Source organism: Malus sylvestris, chromosome 9 (assembly GCF_916048215.2).
Source record: "Malus sylvestris chromosome 9, drMalSylv7.2, whole genome shotgun sequence".
NCBI classification, from domain to species: Eukaryota; Viridiplantae; Streptophyta; class Magnoliopsida; order Rosales; family Rosaceae; genus Malus; species Malus sylvestris.
This window is the reverse complement of record NC_062268.1, coordinates 18,146,693-18,165,818: the sequence shown is the minus strand read 5'-3', so window position 1 is coordinate 18,165,818 and position 19,126 is coordinate 18,146,693. Positions and strand designations below refer to the sequence as shown.

Below are 19,126 nucleotides of genomic sequence, written 5' to 3'. Positions count from 1 at the left end.
TGACCACTTCTTGTATGAATGTTGCACATGATAATATCTCCATCCACATGTAGATAAAAAATATCCTCATTACTTGGGTCAAAAGGTAGCCTCTGAACAACTTGTGCACCATTCGGATACATTTCTTGGTCTAGGTGATAAACCTCGTGTTTACTCAAACACAATTTTCCAGCTCCCCTAACCTTATAATTATGATATTGTTCTTTCAAATCCCAAACAAACAGAGTTCTGGTATCTCTGTGAAAGTCACTCGTCCGCACAAGCCCTTCACACACACTTAGGCACTCTGTTGGGAATGTGCCCTAAAGCTAATCATATGATGATACTTTATGGACATTTCACATTTTAAACTAATCTAGTTTAATATAAAGGGCACATATTATTATTTAAAACCGTTTCATATAAACGTTATATGCTTAAACGATAAGTCCAAGGAATATGTAATTGGGAGAATGTGATCTAAAGAAGTTAGATTCATGAGATCATTCTCTTTCGTATACATATCCTAAACGTTCCTGATCATAGGATTGCCAATTGGGTATTGACAATCCGTTAAGATCAGTACGTGCTATGTCTTCTCTTAGAGAGAATGACTGAACTCAAGTCATTGGTGTGACTGACACCAAGACAAACATGTAAGTGCTCAATATAGAATGAGTCCACTGAACGCGATCAACAAGGAGTTCTCATACTCATGTCACATGAGAACTCATGGTTGGGATAATGCAAAGTAGTCCTTTGACCTGAGGCATCATAGTTGTCTTATGGTTAGGTTCTTGATCTATGACTCCGTCAAAGTCACTCCGTCAAAGGGTGTTCACGACATAGGTTCTCCACCTCTTCTGATTAGTTTAGGTAGCCATGACTTACTGCTAGATGTCACTCATGGTTTGTGGAAGCCCTAAAGGTGTATAATCACTAAAGGGAGAATTGAAAGTAAGTTTCAATTCACAATCGATTTGAAGAGTTCTAATCGCCCACTGCCTCGCTAAAAGGAACCTAATGGATCGTACACCGTGTAAGGTAGATATTGAAGAAACAACGGATATGAGTAAGGATAATTAAATTGTTTAATTATTTATGGCTAGTATTAATTAATATGTTAATTAATTAAACGAATAAGTTCGTTTTAGACCTCGGGTTAGTTTTGGGCCTCAAGGCCCAATAGGCTTCGAATGTCAAGTCAAATAACTCAAGTTGTATGACAACTTGAAAAAAACCCCAAAGGGCATGAAAGCCCAATGAACCCACATGGCCGGCCATAGAAAGTGTGAGGGAGAGTTGGTTTTAATTTCAATTATGCCACTCAATGTAAGTGGCTATAGAAAGGAAATTATAACTCATTCCCTTGTTAAGGGGTTTTCTAGAGAGAGAAAGAGAAAAACACAAAAGCTCTCTCTTCTTTTAGGAGGCTGGCCACCCTAAGAAGAATGCACTAGCATCCATTTATTCCTAGGTCGCTCATCTCTTCCTCAATGCTCTCCTTGGTGTGGAAACTTAGAGGTTCCCTTTCTTGGGAACTTGGAGAATCCATTCCTTCATCTATATCCAAGAAGTCATCGAACAAAGAAGCAAAGTTCCTCCATCCACATCCATGGAGCCAAGGAGCAAGGAGACTAAGGAAAGAAGGCCATTCACATGGGTGAATATCCTTTGCTAAGCAAAAAGGTACTTCAAAGATATAAAAGTTTCTCAACTATTTTCTTCAAGATTTGAGTTGAGTCTTGGTTCACCATAACTACTAGGCCTTGAATTTCATTGGTAAAGTTTTGTTTTTGAGTGCCTACAAGCATGATTCCTCCTTTAATTGTTAATTGTATGCATAGATGTTGCTCAAATGAACTAGTTTTCATAAATTTTTCCTTCACACTCCCCTACAAAAGTCTCGCCTTGAGGATAATCAAATACAGTGAAACGACATTCATGAACATTGAATGGATCCAACCTAAGAACCAGAAAATAGCCATCACGGTGACTTGAACAATACAACACTCCATTGTATGCAAAGCTCATATTATCGAGAGTATCATATAAAATTCATTGTGGGGATGATACAACTATCTCTCTCCAGTTACCAGTCTTAGAAGAGAAAATCTCCGTGTTGAAATCGCAGGAATATCCATTAGGATCAAAGTCAAATTCATCATTAGGTGGAAGAATTCTCACAACTTTGCACCTATACTTCCCATTAAGCTGCATAGTATATCCATTCTAATCATCTTTCCTATAGTAAGAATTGTGGCAGATGATTCTTGCTCACATAATTTGGAAGCATTGGGTAGGGGAGGAGAAAATGCAACCCATTGCATAGTGTATGGATTGCATATGTAGTAATCATTTTGATAATACCAGTCAGCAGAGCACAAAATTAAGTCATTGTAAGTACCTACCACAACTGGCACTCTTTTCAAACCCAGTAAACTCTGGAGTCTTTTCAACATAGTTGGTATCACTTTGGATGATGAATGAATCTTGTCAAGGAATTCCTCCCCATTATGGTCTATCAAAGTTCGAACTACTGGTGTTTGGTTATCAATCCTGAGACGAAAAAAGTGGTCAATAAAAGAAGGGTTGGAGATGAGACTAAACTAGCACTTGCACACACCCTTGCATTGAAAAACAAATTTACCACAAGGAAGCCGACAAAGTATTTCCACCAATATGGATTCTGAAAGTTCATTGATACTAATATTCATCGATTCCATCTTGCTGATAATGACATTTTTAATCCAGGGGACGGCTGCAAAATACTGCTTCCTCCACCATGGGTTGTGATAGGCTAGGAACTGGTGTTAGCCACCATGGGAGCACAAATAGGTAGAAGTAAAAAGGGGCATTGAGAGTAATCTTTTCAACTATCTTTGACCACTTTCTTGTATGAATGTTGCACATGATAATATTTCCATCCACCAATAGATAAAAAAATATCCTCATTGTTTGGGTCGAAAGGTAGCCTCTGAACAACTTCAGCATCATCCAGATACATTTTTCGATCTAGGGAATAAACCTCCTGTTACTTAAACACAATTTGCTATCTCCCTCAACCATAGAATCAACATCTTGTTCTTTCAAATTCCAAACAAACAAGGTTCTAGTAACTCTGTCATAGTCACTCATCCGCACCAACCCTACACTCACTGTTGGGCACTCAACTACAAATTTCTCATGTATAGGCACATCAAATACAGTGAAACTACATTCATAATCAGTGAAGGGATCAAACCCAAGAACCAAAAAACAGTCATCACGGTGACCCAACCAATACAACACTCCATTGTATGCAAAGCCCATATTGTCTAGCGTATCATAATATATAGGAAACTACATTGACTCGATGAATTTCCGAACCCTAAAAGCAGAAAATGGGGTTTTTTTAGAGAAGAATTAGGGTTTAAGGTTTGTTGTTTAGGGTTATAGAAAGATACTAAAAATATGAATGGAAAAAGCTGGAAATTTAGGGTTTTACCTGGTGAAGAAGAGTGAACATGATGATCTTGCTAAGCACCCAAACAGAAATCGTAGGAAAAATAAGGAAAATGGTGGAAATTGGAATCACTCCATGTCGAATCGTTTTCTCTGTGATTTTGAGACTGAAGTGTGGAGGATATGTAACCTAACCAACTCAAGTAATAAATCCTCTAGAAGTAAGTGCATGTCATGTTTTTGGGCTATTGGGCCATGTGTGGGCTAATAGTTACAGAGGCCCAATATAGGAATGACACATGGATTTAGGCTAAGCAGTATGAATCTCGCTCTACTCTACACCCAAATTTATATTCCTCTTTCGTGTGTCTTTTTTAAAGAAATGATATTATTTACATTAAAGGAGAGGGAGTGGGTTTAGCCTCACAATGGACTAGCAATAATGTACTTCAAATTTTTCTTTGGCCAGAATTAAGACTTTTCACTTACAAGTGAAGAGGAATATCATTAAATTAAACCGTAGTATTAAGTGGCTCCTCTCTTGTACTTTAGATTTGGTTAATAATTTGCATATCGCTTGAATAAAAGAAAATGAGAGATTAAACTTTTTTTTAGTACATTGATATTTTTACACTAAGGGAAGGGGGAATTCGGCTAAGCCACACAATGAGCAACCTAATTTGGTATCGAATTCGGAAAATGAGAGATTAAACTTAAAAGGGCAAATCTTGGCTTTTGCCTTTATTTATTTGTTTGTTTATATTAGCATAATTAGAAGATTAAAATAGTATTATTATTGACACTACAAAATAGTCATCTTCACTCTCTTTCATGAAGAAATTTAGGAGATAAATAAGACCAAGGAGAAGTTCATAATGATTTTTTGGGAGTTGCTCCCAATTAAAATTATCGAGGGATTATAATAAGAAGTAATTGTATTGTTCTCCTAGATCCTAGAATTCAAAAAAAATTGTGGTCTTTCCGGCCCCTAGAAGGGGTGGATAATTATGGCTTGCCACCAGTTTCCCCCTTTTTGGGAAAAAAAATATTGTGGTCATCTAATTGTTTAATCTTAATTCAACTGTGAAAGATGATGTATTTTCATATATTATTATCATATATTTCCTTTGGATTTTGTTTATATGAATGGGCTAAATGCACTAAATCTATTGTTTATTTTATAGGCATTCAATACCGGAGTTACATGAAAAAGAAGTGAAAAACGAGCTTTCTGGGTGTCTAGAGGAATTCCAGTAGAGCAAGAGTCTAACTAACTACGCCAAGACATATGCATTACAATAAAAAGTGGAAACAAAGCAGTTTTGGAGATCAAATGGACATGGGAATGCTATTCAATGAGTTTTAGGAGAAACATAATTACTAGTTTTTATTATTTTAGTTTATTTTTCATTTTGTTTGATAAGGACTTAAAAGTCCATTAGAGCTAGGATTAGTGGTCATTTATTTGACCATTTCTTCTTAGTATTTCCAATGTTGCCGTGGGTGTTAATATAAGGAGATTCATTCTCCTTTTGAATGAGTCAGCCAACAACTAGAAAAAAGCACAAGTCTACGTAGGAGTTGCGGCAATGAAGGGCAAAGAGGAAGAGCTACATTGGAGTTTTTTCTTTGCTAGGGCTAAGATGTAGCCTGATCATGAATACTTAATTGCCTTGGAGCAAGAGTCTAACTAACTGTGCCAAGACATATACATTACAATAAAAAGTGGAAACATAGCAGTTTTGGAGATCAAATGGATATGGGAATGCTATTCAATAAGTTTTAGGAGAAATATAATTACGAGTTTTTATTATTTTGGTTTATTTTTCATTTTGTTAAGGACTTAAAAGTCCATTAGAGCTCGGATTAGTGGTCATTTATTTGACCATTTCTTCTTGGTATTTCCAATGCTTGCCGTGGGTGTTAATATAAGGAGATTCATTCTCCTTTTGAGTGAGTCAGCCAACAACTAGAAAAAAAGCACAAGTCTAAATAGGGGCTGCGGCAATGAAGGGCAAAGAGGAAGAGCTACATTGGAGTTTTTTCTTTGCTAGGGCTAAGATGTAGCCTGATCATGAATACTTAATTGCCTTGTGGCATTATTATTATCACGTTTTTATTCCATATTGAGTATCTTTTGCTATTCGTAATACGCATGATTTTTATTTAGATGCTTGATCACCATCTAGGTTTAAGTTAAGTTGATTTGATGCAAGTTAGAGTAGACGCCATACTTAACTTGGGTTTAGCTTCTTGCAATTGGTGCCATAAACACCTATTTGTAGATGCCATGCAATTAGGGTTTATGTGATTTTCCAACAATCTCCATAGAGCTTAATGGGTTCTTACTTGTTTAAATCCATCTAGATGCCATAAAGGGTTAACATGTAAGGATACTTTTGATGCAACCAGAAGCCATGGCCGTTGAATTATTTAGGGGAAATCGATCATCAATATTGGAGAACTACTTGAGCATAACATATTAAGGGAATTAAGTAGAAATGGTTACGGTGAATTAGATGCCCTAGGTCTCATTTTTCTTATGTTTTTAATTTAATTATTTCATGCATTTTATTTTCAAGTCGTACTTCATTCTTAGTTTAATTCAACTTTTCTCTTCCGTTAAAGCTTCTCAATTACAATTTGTTTCAATTTAATTAGTAAGACTTTAGAATAAATTCGATCTTTGTGGGATGATATATGTGCTTCAAAGCTATACTATCATCTGATTTGTACACTTGCGAGCACTAAAATTTGAGACTTAATGAGGCTAATTTTGTTATCTAATTTTCGCAACAAAGGATAAAGTAGAACAACGAAATTTAAATAAACACTTATTCTCATCCACCATTGGATTAAAATTGAATGGTAGTTAGCCATTTAGACCAACTCCATTTAGAGTTTGCAATCTCCAAATACAAATTGTAAGATGTGAGATATGTACATTCTCTCGTTGGGAAGTATTATCCTTCTTCAAAAGGGTCATGGTAACAAAGAAATCAAATAATGATGAGTATTTGATGTCTTTAAAGGGTCCATTTACCAATAAGTTGGTTATTATACAACTATGTCTAGTTTTTTGAGAGAAATTATATGTACTAAGTCACACTCATAATTAGGTATCAACTTGATATATATTTAAATTAAATTTGAGACTCTCACTTATAAATGGAGAAATATATAATTAAACTGTAGTACCACTGACACTTAATAATATATTGTTAAATTATCAACTAATGGAACACACCAAAAAAAGGTTTTGGGGGCAAATATATAGGGGACGTCCCAGATAGGAGGGCAAGCAAACTCAATCCGCTCCGCTCCATTGTCATCTCTATTTATACATGCCGAGTTTTCTAAGATTTAACCCAACCTTCTTTCCTCTTTTTCAAATCATGCATGGAATTTATGCCTACTATTTCTAAATTCTAGATGTTAATTAAAAATTGTAGAAATATACGCATGCAGCTGAAGAACAAATATAATATCTGTTTTCTCTGTGTAAAAGCCAGTAGCAAGATCAACAGCAGGAGGTTCAAAATATTAACCAGTATATACTTCCACCCAAAGGAAAAAAAGAAATATTAACAAGTGTACATTACATTGTGTAGTTTACAACTTTACATGCAGACCGGCGCACGTACGATACGTTAAAACTTCTTTCTTATTGGAATTGGAGGGATTGTAGCATTATTATTACCTAAAGAGTTGCTTCTTGATCTGGTCGGAAAAGATGAGGTAGTTGATGCCTTGTTACTCTTAGAAATGGCGGCCTTCGGAAGTGTGTACGGTCGGTAAGAACCCAAGCCACCGCCATAGCTCTTGCTTGCTTTTAGTGCCTTTCTTTGATTATATGGTAACTCTTTCTTTACAAGATCTTCAACGCTCTTGACCTTTGAGAAAGATGTAAAGGATTGGCACTTGCCTTCAAAGTACTTTGAAAGTCCTTTCCTGCACATATCATGCTAATCAAAATTTCTAACAAGACAATATTCTAAACTATTTTTATTTATGAGACACAGGATTTGAGTTTGGGCGTAACTAAGCCAACACACTTCCATGATCGACTAGTTTAAGCTATATATTATTTATGCTTCTTAGTTAGATATTTGTTCTTTCATATATTGTGTGGAAAATGGAAGCTTATGATGCTAGTTAAATTAAATTTTCATTTTTTTTCATTACATTTAATAAAAATTGCAAAATATGTATTAATATATGTGAATGGAAAAACTATACAACATCCAAAATCTAATTCCACATATCGTGGTTATAAATTAATGGAAAAGAAATTAGAAATATATTATATTGATGAAATGGGTTTTCTTTTTCTTTATTCTTACTTGATGGGTAGCTGAGCCATGAGATCTGACAAGTCGAACAACGATCCATGCGAATGCAAGGAAGAAGAACACGACGATGATGTTGATGATGATGCTGCATAATCTACTAAGTCCGATGAAGATGTCGATGATCTATTCGAAATCGACGTCCAGGATGTGGTGTCGTACATATCATCACGATCATCATCATGACCATCATCTTCATTCATGATCACCCAGCTATCTTCCCTTTTTGTGTAGTTGTCATATTTTGTGATCGAGCATGGAGCTTGAAGCATTTGTTCTTCCCTACCTGCACCCATAGATCTTCAGGAAGAAAAGACAAGGAGAAGAAGAAGAACAACAAAAGAAACTTGTGGATAATAATTTCAAGGAAGTTTCATGTAAATGTAATTAAGTTTGAGCTAATTGGCACATTCCTTTGGCGCATATATATGTATACAAAAGAATATATAACACATTTTCATGGGAGCATTTTTGCTCACCATTATTTAGTGTGGTGTATGCTCATCACCCTAATTATCACCGTTAGATGAGTTTGAATTTCGAGATTCGTGTAGTGGATAAGCACAAATCTCAATATTTAAACTCATCTAATGGTAAAAAATAGGATGATGAGCATACATCACACTAAATGTTGGCGAGCAAAAATACACTCCATTTTCATAAAGAGTTTGTGGATTAGATTGCTTGCTTCCTATAAAAGTGCATACCTATGACAGGTGATTACATGGAAATTCTATGAGTTTTAGGTAAGGAGGCAACACATACACTGGCTTTAAATTCTAAAAAATAGAAAGGATAATACTTCAAACCTTTGCGATTAACATATCTCCACCATATATATTTTATAATCAAAATTCTTATTCTACATTTGAAAATTATTTCTACAAAAAAATATTCAGATCAAATATTGTTTATGCATCCAAATATATGGAACAAATAGGTAGTGTGAGTATCAAATAACATATTCATGAACCCTAATCTATATATTTATTTGAAACATTCAAATAACTTAACGATCTCTAATTTAAATTTTGTGAAAAATAATTAAATGAAGATTAAGAAATTTAACTATTCTAATTATACAAAAAGTTATACGATGAAGATATTATTCGTAATGAGTGAGACATGAATGCAAATATTGTTAAAAAAATAAATGGAAGATGCAATTGATAATTTTTCTTATTTTTAATTATGGGTACAAATATGGACCACTAGCTAATCTAGACACCATGCAAGAATCCATGCACTCCACCTGTCTCCCAATTTTTTTTTAATAAAATTAAAAAACATGCTTATTGAAGTTATGCATTGCCTTGGTTGTTTCCTTTTCATACATTGCCTTATCCAAAAGATTCTTATCTTCTCACACATGGTTTGAAATTATTGACTTATGTTATACGGTACGAACAAAAGAGGATAAGCTCTACATCCTTTAAGCTACCCACCCACCCACGTACGTTACTGAGTCACCATGCATTGGACCAGAGTGTCTAATTTTCTAAAGTAATTTTCTCGTTGGTTCTAACTTCTAAGGGTGGGTCAAAAATAAAGGTTGTTTAAAAAATAAAATAAAATAATGAAGGTTGTTTAAAAAAATAAAATAATAATAATAATAATAATGAAGGTTGTTCTAGATGTACCAACATGAGGTACATATATAGTTTGGATAGGGATGGACTTACTCCAACATATGACCTTAACCTACTTCCTTATCAAGAATCATATAGGAGTAAAAAACCTAATGAAATTTTGTTGTTGTTCATGATCATAGAGACACCCAAATATATAGTTAATAATTAGAGGGTTTTCATATAGAGTCGTCGACAATTCTTTGTTAATTTGTTTTCTTTTACTAGTTTAATTTTAAGAGAAATTAGGTTCTCATTCCTATTTCTTCTATTGCATTGATTAAAACCATATTTCTTTTTACTTTTTTATCAAGGTCCCTAGTTGTGACAACCCGTCCCTAAATTTACGTTTTTATTTATTTTAATCGAGGGAATTGACGAAAATAACCTAGAGGCAAGGACTTTGACTTGCATTGACCATCGTCTAGAGAAACATAAGACTTATTCTTTTAACGTATTGTGTGGTACTCGTTGGTACGAACGCATAGGCGAAAACCGTTTGCGAATCCGGATTATAACGGTATAGTTACAGACGTTTGAAATTGATTATTTATATTTTAGATTATAAAGTGTTAAACTCCCACCTTGTGGGAAAACTGACTAATTAATGTTAATGAAGGAAAAAGGCATCAACCAATTAGGAAAAGGCATTAGCCAATGAGGAAAAGGGGAATTTTCCCCATCCCTTCCCGTCGACACTCATCCATGCAGACAAAATCGACGGCGACCTGGTTCTGTTTCCGGCCATTTCCACCAATTTTTCAGGTGATTTTCACCCATCCCTCACCTACAACCTATTCCACAATACCCCATCTTCTATCTCCATCTAAATTTGAAGATTTTTTAGGCCAAAACCGTGTAAAACCGTGCGGGTGACCCGTGAGGTTTCGACGATGATTCCTTCAATCCGGCGAGTTTCACCACCTACCACCACCCTTAACTAACTCCCCTTGGACCCATGAACAAGACCCAACTGGTTGTAGGGGCGTTGGAACACTGAGGAAGGAGAATCGAAGTTCACCCATTTTAGGGTTCCGGCGGGTTTGAGTGAAATTGGAGCATTTCCCGGCCAAATTGGACTTGGTCACAGGTATAAAACTTGCTCTACCCTTGGAGATCTTCATTTCTGCAAAATTTGGGAATTTTTTGAATTAGTTGGATTTTCCGGCTAGTCGGGGCGGCCGATCGCCACCCACGGCGGCGCGTGGCCAGGCTAAATTAGATGCCTTGAATTCAGTTCTGACAATAGTATGACGCAGGTTGATCGTTAGAACCTAAATTCTCTACAATACGTGATTAGGTCATTATATGAATCGACGATCTAACCGTTAGATCGTCATCAAACTTTAATAGGTTATTGTTCGTAATATTTGAGAATTATAGGAACTTATGGATTAGGAATCCGACGCACGGATCTTTCCGAATTTGATTTGTAAGTTCGTAAAATAAAACGTTAACCGCCACTTGGTTTTGGCAATTGGCAAAGATCCGACCGTTGGATCGTCCCGAAACTTTTGGATATTATTCTAGAATTATAATGTGTATCTTTGGAAGTAACAGATCGGAAATCCGTGATGCGTATCTTCCGGATTGAATTACGTAGGGATGTGTTTTACGTAAATTATGTTTTCTATTGTTATAAACTCTGAGACGTGATTTGATAATTGTTCTAGGCGACGATGGTTCGTGATGTCTTGATATTCGTGCTAGGGAGTCGTAGCACGAACCTTAGGTGAGTGGGTCTTTTCCTTTTATCGTATATATATATGATTGATAATTCTGCAAACGCTTTTAATTTGATTTATGCATATCTATGCCATGTCATACATATATTTATATAGTCTAAGATACTATGATATGGTTGAGTGTTAGATTGCATTATGGCATATCTATATGCATATTACCTACATATAATGACTGTGAATGCTTTGACGTACTAAGTTGAACTACGAATGGTTTGATCCCGTTTGATGGTACGTAGGCAGTCTAACAAGACAATTAGATGCAGCCATAAAACAATCCAAATTTAACAGGGTACTTGGTTTCTTTAAGGAAAGAAGTTATGATGATTAACAGTGTAGAGATTAACCATGATTTTATTATGGTCTATCACTGGGTTTAGTTCCGATTAAGAATGTTGGGACGTTAAAGTGGTTATGTCAAATGACGCTGCGGATGCCCCGATAAGCTTCAGGTGAGTATATTGATGGTAGTGAGTATAATTGTGTTGAGATGTATTTATATTTCATTGTCCTGCACCCCGGTGTTAGTGCTCCACCCGAGGCAGGGCCTAGCCTTCACGTGATCATTCACCTCCCGCACCACACGCTTACCTTGGATCCAAGGCAAGTGTCAGCCTGTCATACAAACCACATTAGGTGGTTCCGACTAGTAGGTAACTTGCGAATCTTTGCATAGCCTTCACGTGATCGTAGCACTTGAGCGTATTTATTTACACCCAGCCTGTTGTATATACCACCTTAAATGGTTCCGACTCGTGTGCAGGAATTGGCGAGCTATATAGGCAACTCCGATATGAGTCGTACAGGTCACTATAGGTGACTCCGACTTATGTGCTAGCATTGATTGATGAGATGTGGATGAGTCGTACAGATCACTATAGGTGACTTCGACTTATGTGCTAGCATTGATTGATGAGATATGGGGGAGTCGTACATGTCACAATAGGTGACTCCGACTTATGTGCTAGCATTGATTAATGAGCTATGGGTGCAATCGTACAGGTCACATTAGGTGACTCCGACTTGTGTGCTAATATAGATTATTGAGCACATGATTATTTATATTGCTAATGAGATGCTATGTCGTGGTATATTTATGGATTTACTGTTGATATACTTTTGATTTCACAATGATACGTGGTATGATTTTTCTGGAAACTATACAGGTGTTGCAGTGAGGGGTTATAACGTTTTAAAAGGTTTCTATTAAGATTTTATTTCTAGGGCCACTCACCATTGTTTTGTTTTCACCCTCCAGGTTTTATTAGCTGAGCTTTCTTATCGACGAGGATTCGTGACAAATCTTAGTATTGGAGATTTTTTTCGATGGTATGATTTTCAATCCACTCTGCTGTACTTATTTATGCTCTAACGTCACGTGTGAAGTGGGTTCATTCCCGCTCACCAGCGCACTCTGGTTTTTAAGCACTTTTAGGTTTAAATGTATTCACATTTTTCCACATCATCACAATTTATGGCTTCGTCACCTTCCAGGTGTCGGCCAGCATAGCTCGATTCGGATTCCTAGTGGACATCCTGGGTCGGGGTGTGTCACTAGTTTTTAACGAATGTCCTTATTTCAATTATAAATTATTTACATATCAACATAATTAAATTTTATTTTTAATACATATTCATTTAGTGTTAGAAACGTTACATTTGGTATTTTTATATTTATGGTTAAACTTTGTATCATATATTTCTATTTTTGTTTGTACCATTTTTAATTTGCAACCTTTTTTTAACTTGTACCGATTTTCTTTTTAGTTTTAGTTTGTACCCATATATTAATTTCATTTTTTGCCCATATTTTTAAATTTTTTATTTATACTCATAATTTAATTTATAATGTACTCATTTATCTTTATAAATGTACCGCTTGTTATATGTAAAATATACCAATTTTTTGTTGTTGTCAATGTACCATTTTTTTATGTAAAATGTATCCATTTTTTTATGTAAAATCTATTTATTTATAGTTATAATGTATGCATATTCTATAATAAAATGTACCCCTATTTTTTTTTTAACACTATGAGTACATTCATTTGACATTTATTATTTCAAAGTTATATTATTACCTGTTTTTATCTATTTATTCAATCAAAATTTTTGAGTATTTTCATTTTTATTTTTATTTTTTTAAATTTATATGCCATATAATATGTGATTTTAAATCCCATAATATGTCAAGTAATTAACATCAAACATATGAAAATACATATCAATAGCAATAATGAGGTGTACAAAGTCAAGGGACTTTGATAAAAAATTTGAATACAATTAAGGTTTTAGTCAAAGAATGTTAGTGGCTAGGGACCGGATCCAAAGTCTCCCTTAGTTTTAAGTTAATACGTAAAATTCATTCATGTTATAACACGTAATAAAATAATTTAATATTGTTATACCCTTAAAGTATAACCCCCTTCTTGTTTTCTCTGAAAATTATAGTTGGGGTGGGCTTGTTTACATTTAGTGGTTATGGTTTACATTATTTTACAATGGAGGGTGAGAGTAGTGTAATATTGAGAGCTTGAAGAAAATGATTATTGGGGTGTATGGTCATCTCACATTAACATGGGGTGTGTTTAGTGGTGTAGCCAGCATGAGATCATGAGTTGCTGATGATCTCAACAGCTTCAAATCTCTATGTATATTTGTTTGTGTATTTGTATTTGATCCCTATATTTGATAGTCTTCAACACTAATCGACAGTTTCCTGCAGTTGCCCTCAACAAACCATAGTAGTTGTCGATATACATATGGATAAGCTTTTGGAAAATGTCGGCAAGAATCAGCAATCCCCACCAGGTGCTTGAAGACATGTTCTAGTAAAGTTTTTTAGTCATAGAGGGATACTTGAAAAATAAATGGTTGTATCATTATACAATGTCCTTGGAATATAGGATGGTACATATCATTATGTGGTGCTCGAAGACTTGCTTATTGTATAATGAGCTTTTGTTAAGGAATTTTTTAAAAACCCCTGGACACTGTAGGGCTGAATTCACATTGCATTTCAACAATTCAACCATTTATCTTTTAGGACTTTCCTCAAAGATCATATCTACCGAAAATTACCAAAATTAGAAACCATATGATAGTTTGATTAAATCATAGTCATTTTTTTATATGTCTTTGCAGCACTATATTCGTTTATTTTCATCACATTAATTAGATGTCTTAGTAATTTTTTAATTTTCTAATTTCTTACAAAAGATATATGAATATATGAATTCAAAATATAAACTGGTTGAGATGATTAACAAAGTTAAAAGTGAATGGCACAACTACTTAGTACAACGGTCTAGTGGTGAGTTCACATTCGTGTGTTGTGTGTGCACATGAGAAATTAAATCCTTGTAAGATTTCCGTATGAATAAAATGAGTAACATTCTATGATGCCAAAAGCCATTTTTATCTTGATATATAGTATAGAAGAATTATAGATACGACTAGATGGGCAAACGAACCTTCTCACATCAATTCAGAATTAGTCCTTCCTTGCAGCCGTGGCCTACCCAACCATTATCTCCCTCCCCCTTTATCCATATTTTGTACCTTCAACCACCCATCAATATCATATTTTAAGAGCTTGGGAGAAGTAGTCAATTTTGGGGACAGGGTCATAATTTTATTCTTGAGGTGATAGAGAGATGTATCCAATTGAAAATTTGATGAATTCTAATGAAATTATGACTCCCATGGAGTCTATGAATTTTAATAGATTCATATAGACTCCTCATGAATTTTAATGGATTCACATAGACTTCATATGGATTTAAAAGGAATTTTATACGAATTTTGTTATGGAGCTTTTATAGCATTTACAGAAGATGCCAAAAGTCACAATGAGGATGCCAAAAAAAGAAGAAGATTTCTATGGTGATGAAGGGGAGTGGTGTTGGCAAGTACAACTTATTGATTATGAGATATCAAGATCAGGAAAGGAAATTGATGCTTAGAATTCGATTGAATTGAATTGAGATTTTAAGGTTCTCAAAAACAAATAATAAAAATTGACCACGAGAAGACAAGAAAATTGTTGATTACTGGTTGTCTTTCTTGAAGAGAGACGAGATAAAGATTTGGCCATATAGAGAAGACAAAAATATTGAAAAAGAATTTTGTAAATTTCTTGGCGTGTTACCTTTACATGTCTGTTTAGAAGAAGATTTCGTTCATATCGAGGTATGCTCATATTTTGTAGAGGGAGGAATCACGAAGAAATCTTAGGGGTAGAGGCATGATTTGTGAGGGCTTTTGGTATTTATATTTTCCACTCTAGAATGCACCAAAACCCTTCAACTCCTAAATTCCTACAAATTCATTGAATTTTGAATACAACCAGATTTTGAAACATTTTAAAAAACTCGAGATTGAATACCACCAGATTTTGACATGCTTTTTGAAATCAAGATTGAATACCACTAGAGTTTAGCAAATTCATTTAAAATCCTATTTCAATACACCTATAGTTCTAAAATCTTTTAAAATTCATCAAAATCTTAATTGGATAAGCTATACTGATTGTTATTTACGACCAATCCGAATCATAATGAAAGTAGTAGTTTTACCATAAACTAGCTTCAATTTTTTTTTCTTCTCTCATTCGTTATTTGCTACCTGCCCATGGTGGATAAGGTGTGCCCTATGAGTTCAGGACCAAACTCAACTGCTCATACAACCAATCACTTTAAGGCCGTGTTTAGTTACAAACTTACACTATTAGACTCGGCAATGCATGACATAGATCAAACATATGGATCAACTACCGTATAAATTCATTGCGGTCTTTTGTCGAGCACTTGGAGCACAGGGCCTGCCAAGAGGAGATGAGTTCGGCATTGACAAGTTGTTCTCCAGCCGTGGAAGGCTCCTTTTTGTCCAACTTCCACCCAATAGTTGGTTACGGTTTACAGAGTTGTTATACACTAGATTTTCAGCCATCGATATATTATACAACAACATTTCTTCGGAATTGAACAAATAATTTTTACCACATCGTAATAAGGTGAAATCCAAGGATACTCAGAACTTAGGAGCAAACAAAGAGCTGAGCGAATAAATACACACGTTCAGAAACACACAAAAAATCGGAGAAATGAACAAATCCTTGATCACCAGAAGGCAATGCATCCGTCTGCGCACGGTTATTTTCAGTAACACCACCAACAGTGCCAGTTCAAACCATATAACCAGCAAGTATATGCAAGCCGAAAAAGACAACTTCAGTGTATGAAAATCATGACGGTAATATGAGTTATAGGCCTTGATCAATCAGGTAGTCTCCCAACCTCTCCACAATCATATTACATTGTCCTGGAGTCAAGGGCTCCTCATATATACCGAAAACCAGAGCTTGGCCGGTTTTCTTCACAGTTACGCCACCAGAGCCCTGCAGAGGAAATCAAATCCAGCATGCCATTAACACATAGACCAGAAACACTTTGCATAGACAGCAAGAAATACATCATAAAGGCACATGAAAAAGGCAATTCGGTGTAAATTAGCGTCGGTGGTTGCAAGTGTACGTAGCTCCTTCCGCAAAGTTATGGACCTCATAATCATGAGGGGCATCCTCTTGTTGGGAAGAGTTTGGTAGTAAACTTTACAGCAGATAAATCATATGCAATTAGACAACCATGTGTTTGTGTACTTTAGCTATGTGAGACTATTATCGAGAGGGACTAATTAAAATTTAAACAAAGAGCCCAAAAGGAAATCTGGATACACAAAAGAGGAATATTTAAGCGGTCCACCTGTGGGACTCTTGAAGCTCTATTATTATTCTTTTAAGGAAGTACAGTGGGCTTTTCGTTAAAACTCCCTTATCTAAAGCCCTATAATAATCAACAGATGAGAAGGCAGAATGTTGACTGCAATATGAAGAAACTTCAACAGATGGAATCGATGGTGAACAATTTTATAAGTCAAAAAGCTGAAACAACCATGAGGACCACTACTTATGACATGGGTGCACGTATACTGCTTTACAGTTTTCATTGCAAACCTTTATGAGCAATTTAGGCTAATAATCCTATATTCTCAAATAATGACCTGAAAAGAACCTTTCTTTCATAAACTATGAAATAAACCGTCCACATCTTCAATTACAAATGGCTATTATTAGAACTTAAATTGAGTCTTGCCTGCTAGCAAACTCAAGCTCAGCCACTACTTTTCCAGGAGTCTAGATCCAAACTCAAACCAGCCTGAGAATTACGCTCAATTGGGGAACAATTATAATATAAACATATCATTGAGTATCTATAACATGATTTTGATATGTAATTGTATAATCTAAAATACACAAATTGAGACCCATGAAGCTCTGCCTAAAAGCTCACATGGTGACGATTAAGAAGCCATGGGATCGAGCAAAAAAACAGTAAGCTGTTCATGAGTGAATTAATTCCTTTACACTTTACAGCCAGATCCATTACATGAACATAAAATGACCCCATTTCTTTTTCACTTGTCATTTGAGAGATGCAAGCCTAATCTAAAGACGCGATTTCTTGAAAATGTAGGGTTTTTCATGTAAATTCTTCTACTTATATAGAGAATAATTTAGTAAATGTTCCATTAGAAACCTAACAATATACTCTCATGACGAATCGAGAGTCTTGTCTCATGCACAACTGCTATCTTCTGAGGCCTTTGATTGATCAAGGATGTCATGTTTTTTAGAAGTTATATTGGATAATACACACACGAGCATTTTCTTAGTCATTTCATTTCTGCCCAAAATTGTTTATTTGTTCATAATCATTATTACTATTAGGAAACAAAGACCTGAAACCTTTTGCGGACATTGTGTTAGTCATGGACTGAAACCCTAATCAAGAAACACACTTTCGAAAGGGAATTTTCTCGAAAACATTGTTTTCATTCGAAATACACACACCTAACCCGAATTACACCAAAAAGAATTCAAAGCAATGACATCAATGACCAATTAGTGTATGATGAAGGAGAGGAACAAAATAAACAAACCTTCTTGCCACGAATCACAGCTCCGCCCTCGCCCTGAATAACCATGTACTTTGTCCCACCAAGGTGTAATCCAGTTGGGGCAAGAGACCCTGGCTCATCAAAATCTTTCATTATCGCCGTAATCTCTTCCGGCTTAAACTGCACATAAATAATAAAATAAGCAAACCAATATTAGTCTCCATCACTCACTAACTACCACAACGGAGAACATTTTCTCAGCAACCAAACAGAAAATATCAATCACAATTCACAAACCATATCGATCATCACTAAGAAAAAAAAAATCCATTCCTATCAGAATCTGAATTGAAATGTTGAAATCAGTATCCATTAGGTTCACAAGTCCCGCATCTGCAATCCAATTACTTCATTTTCCGAGAAAATTGAAGTTTTCCGAGGAAACAAACAGAGCACAGATCAAATAATAAAATGACAATGAAGAGTAATCGGAAAAAGAGAAAGTTGTAGAATGTGAGAGAACCTTAGGGAAGGTGGAGCTATGGGCCCACACACTACCGTCGTGGCCGAGGATGGCCGCGGCTGTCAGATGGTGGCCGTCGATGTCGCACATCAAGTGATCGTCGACGTACGCCTGCCACGACATTTTCTGATTCAATCGTGATCGTCGAAATTCCTCGAATTAACTTTGATTTTGTAAAATTTTGCAAATTTTCTTCTGCGCTCAGACTCCTTATATAACACACGAGGAGTTGGCCTGAAACTTGAAAGAGAAAAGGAGGGGGAACTTGGTGGTGGGGTGGGGCCCACTAAATCTTGGTGTAAACATAACCACGTTGGTGTTGGGTCGGTGATCTCTTTACAGGCGTTGGATATGAACGTGATCGGTTGAGTGCCTTAAACGTCCTGCTACTGCATAGAGTGGGGCCGTCCATCAATTTGGTATGGACCAAACCGGCCGAACCAAATCACGGTGACCGGTTTATTATTATTTTTTAGGAGCTTAATTGTAGCAATAGTTATAAAC

General features: G+C 35.5%; 2 protein-coding genes and 2 long non-coding RNA genes across 4 annotated transcripts; all 4 read right to left on the bottom strand.

Annotated features, from left to right (window-relative positions):
* Positions 1-1,829: 1,829 nt before the first annotated feature.
* LOC126582427 (uncharacterized) lies at positions 1,830-3,598 on the bottom strand. The gene is made up of 2 exons (XR_007609522.1): positions 2,630-3,598; positions 1,830-2,538 (listed from the first exon to the last, which is right to left on the bottom strand). It is a non-coding gene; the product is annotated as an uncharacterized LOC126582427 (long non-coding RNA).
* Positions 3,599-6,957: 3,359 nt separating this feature from the next.
* LOC126634273 (protein OXIDATIVE STRESS 3-like) lies at positions 6,958-8,333 on the bottom strand. Its single transcript, XM_050304778.1, has 2 exons — positions 7,767-8,333; positions 6,958-7,374 (listed from the first exon to the last, which is right to left on the bottom strand). Exons 1-2 carry the CDS (start codon positions 8,066-8,068, stop codon positions 7,074-7,076), a joined length of 603 nt encoding a protein of 200 aa, XP_050160735.1. The 5' UTR covers positions 8,069-8,333; the 3' UTR covers positions 6,958-7,073.
* Positions 8,334-16,081: 7,748 nt separating this feature from the next.
* LOC126582284 (profilin-1) lies at positions 16,082-18,858 on the bottom strand. Its single transcript, XM_050246379.1, has 3 exons — positions 18,623-18,858; positions 18,142-18,279; positions 16,082-16,540 (listed from the first exon to the last, which is right to left on the bottom strand). The coding sequence occupies exons 1-3, from the start codon at positions 18,743-18,745 to the stop codon at positions 16,406-16,408; spliced, it is 396 nt and encodes a 131-aa protein (XP_050102336.1). The 5' UTR covers positions 18,746-18,858; the 3' UTR covers positions 16,082-16,405.
* LOC126582290 (uncharacterized) lies at positions 17,053-18,135 on the bottom strand. Its single transcript, XR_007609422.1, has 2 exons — positions 18,001-18,135; positions 17,053-17,698 (listed from the first exon to the last, which is right to left on the bottom strand). It is a non-coding gene; the product is annotated as an uncharacterized LOC126582290 (long non-coding RNA).
* Positions 18,859-19,126: the final 268 nt, after the last annotated feature.

Excerpts from the sequence above, each read along its gene's own strand:
- LOC126634273 (XM_050304778.1), bottom strand. The coding sequence starts at position 8,068 with ATGGGTGCAGGTAGGGAAGAACAAATGCTTCAAGCTCCATGCTCGATC. Across the intron at positions 7,375-7,766 it reads ATGGCTCAGCTACCCATCAA|GAAAGGACTTTCAAAGTACT; the intron begins GTAAGAATAAAG and ends TGATATGTGCAG.
- LOC126582284 (XM_050246379.1), bottom strand. The coding sequence starts at position 18,745 with ATGTCGTGGCAGGCGTACGTCGACGATCACTTGATGTGCGACATCGAC. Across the intron at positions 18,280-18,622 it reads ATAGCTCCACCTTCCCTAAG|TTTAAGCCGGAAGAGATTAC; the intron begins GTTCTCTCACAT and ends ATTTATGTGCAG. Across the intron at positions 16,541-18,141 it reads CTGTGATTCGTGGCAAGAAG|GGCTCTGGTGGCGTAACTGT; the intron begins GTTTGTTTATTT and ends TTTCCTCTGCAG.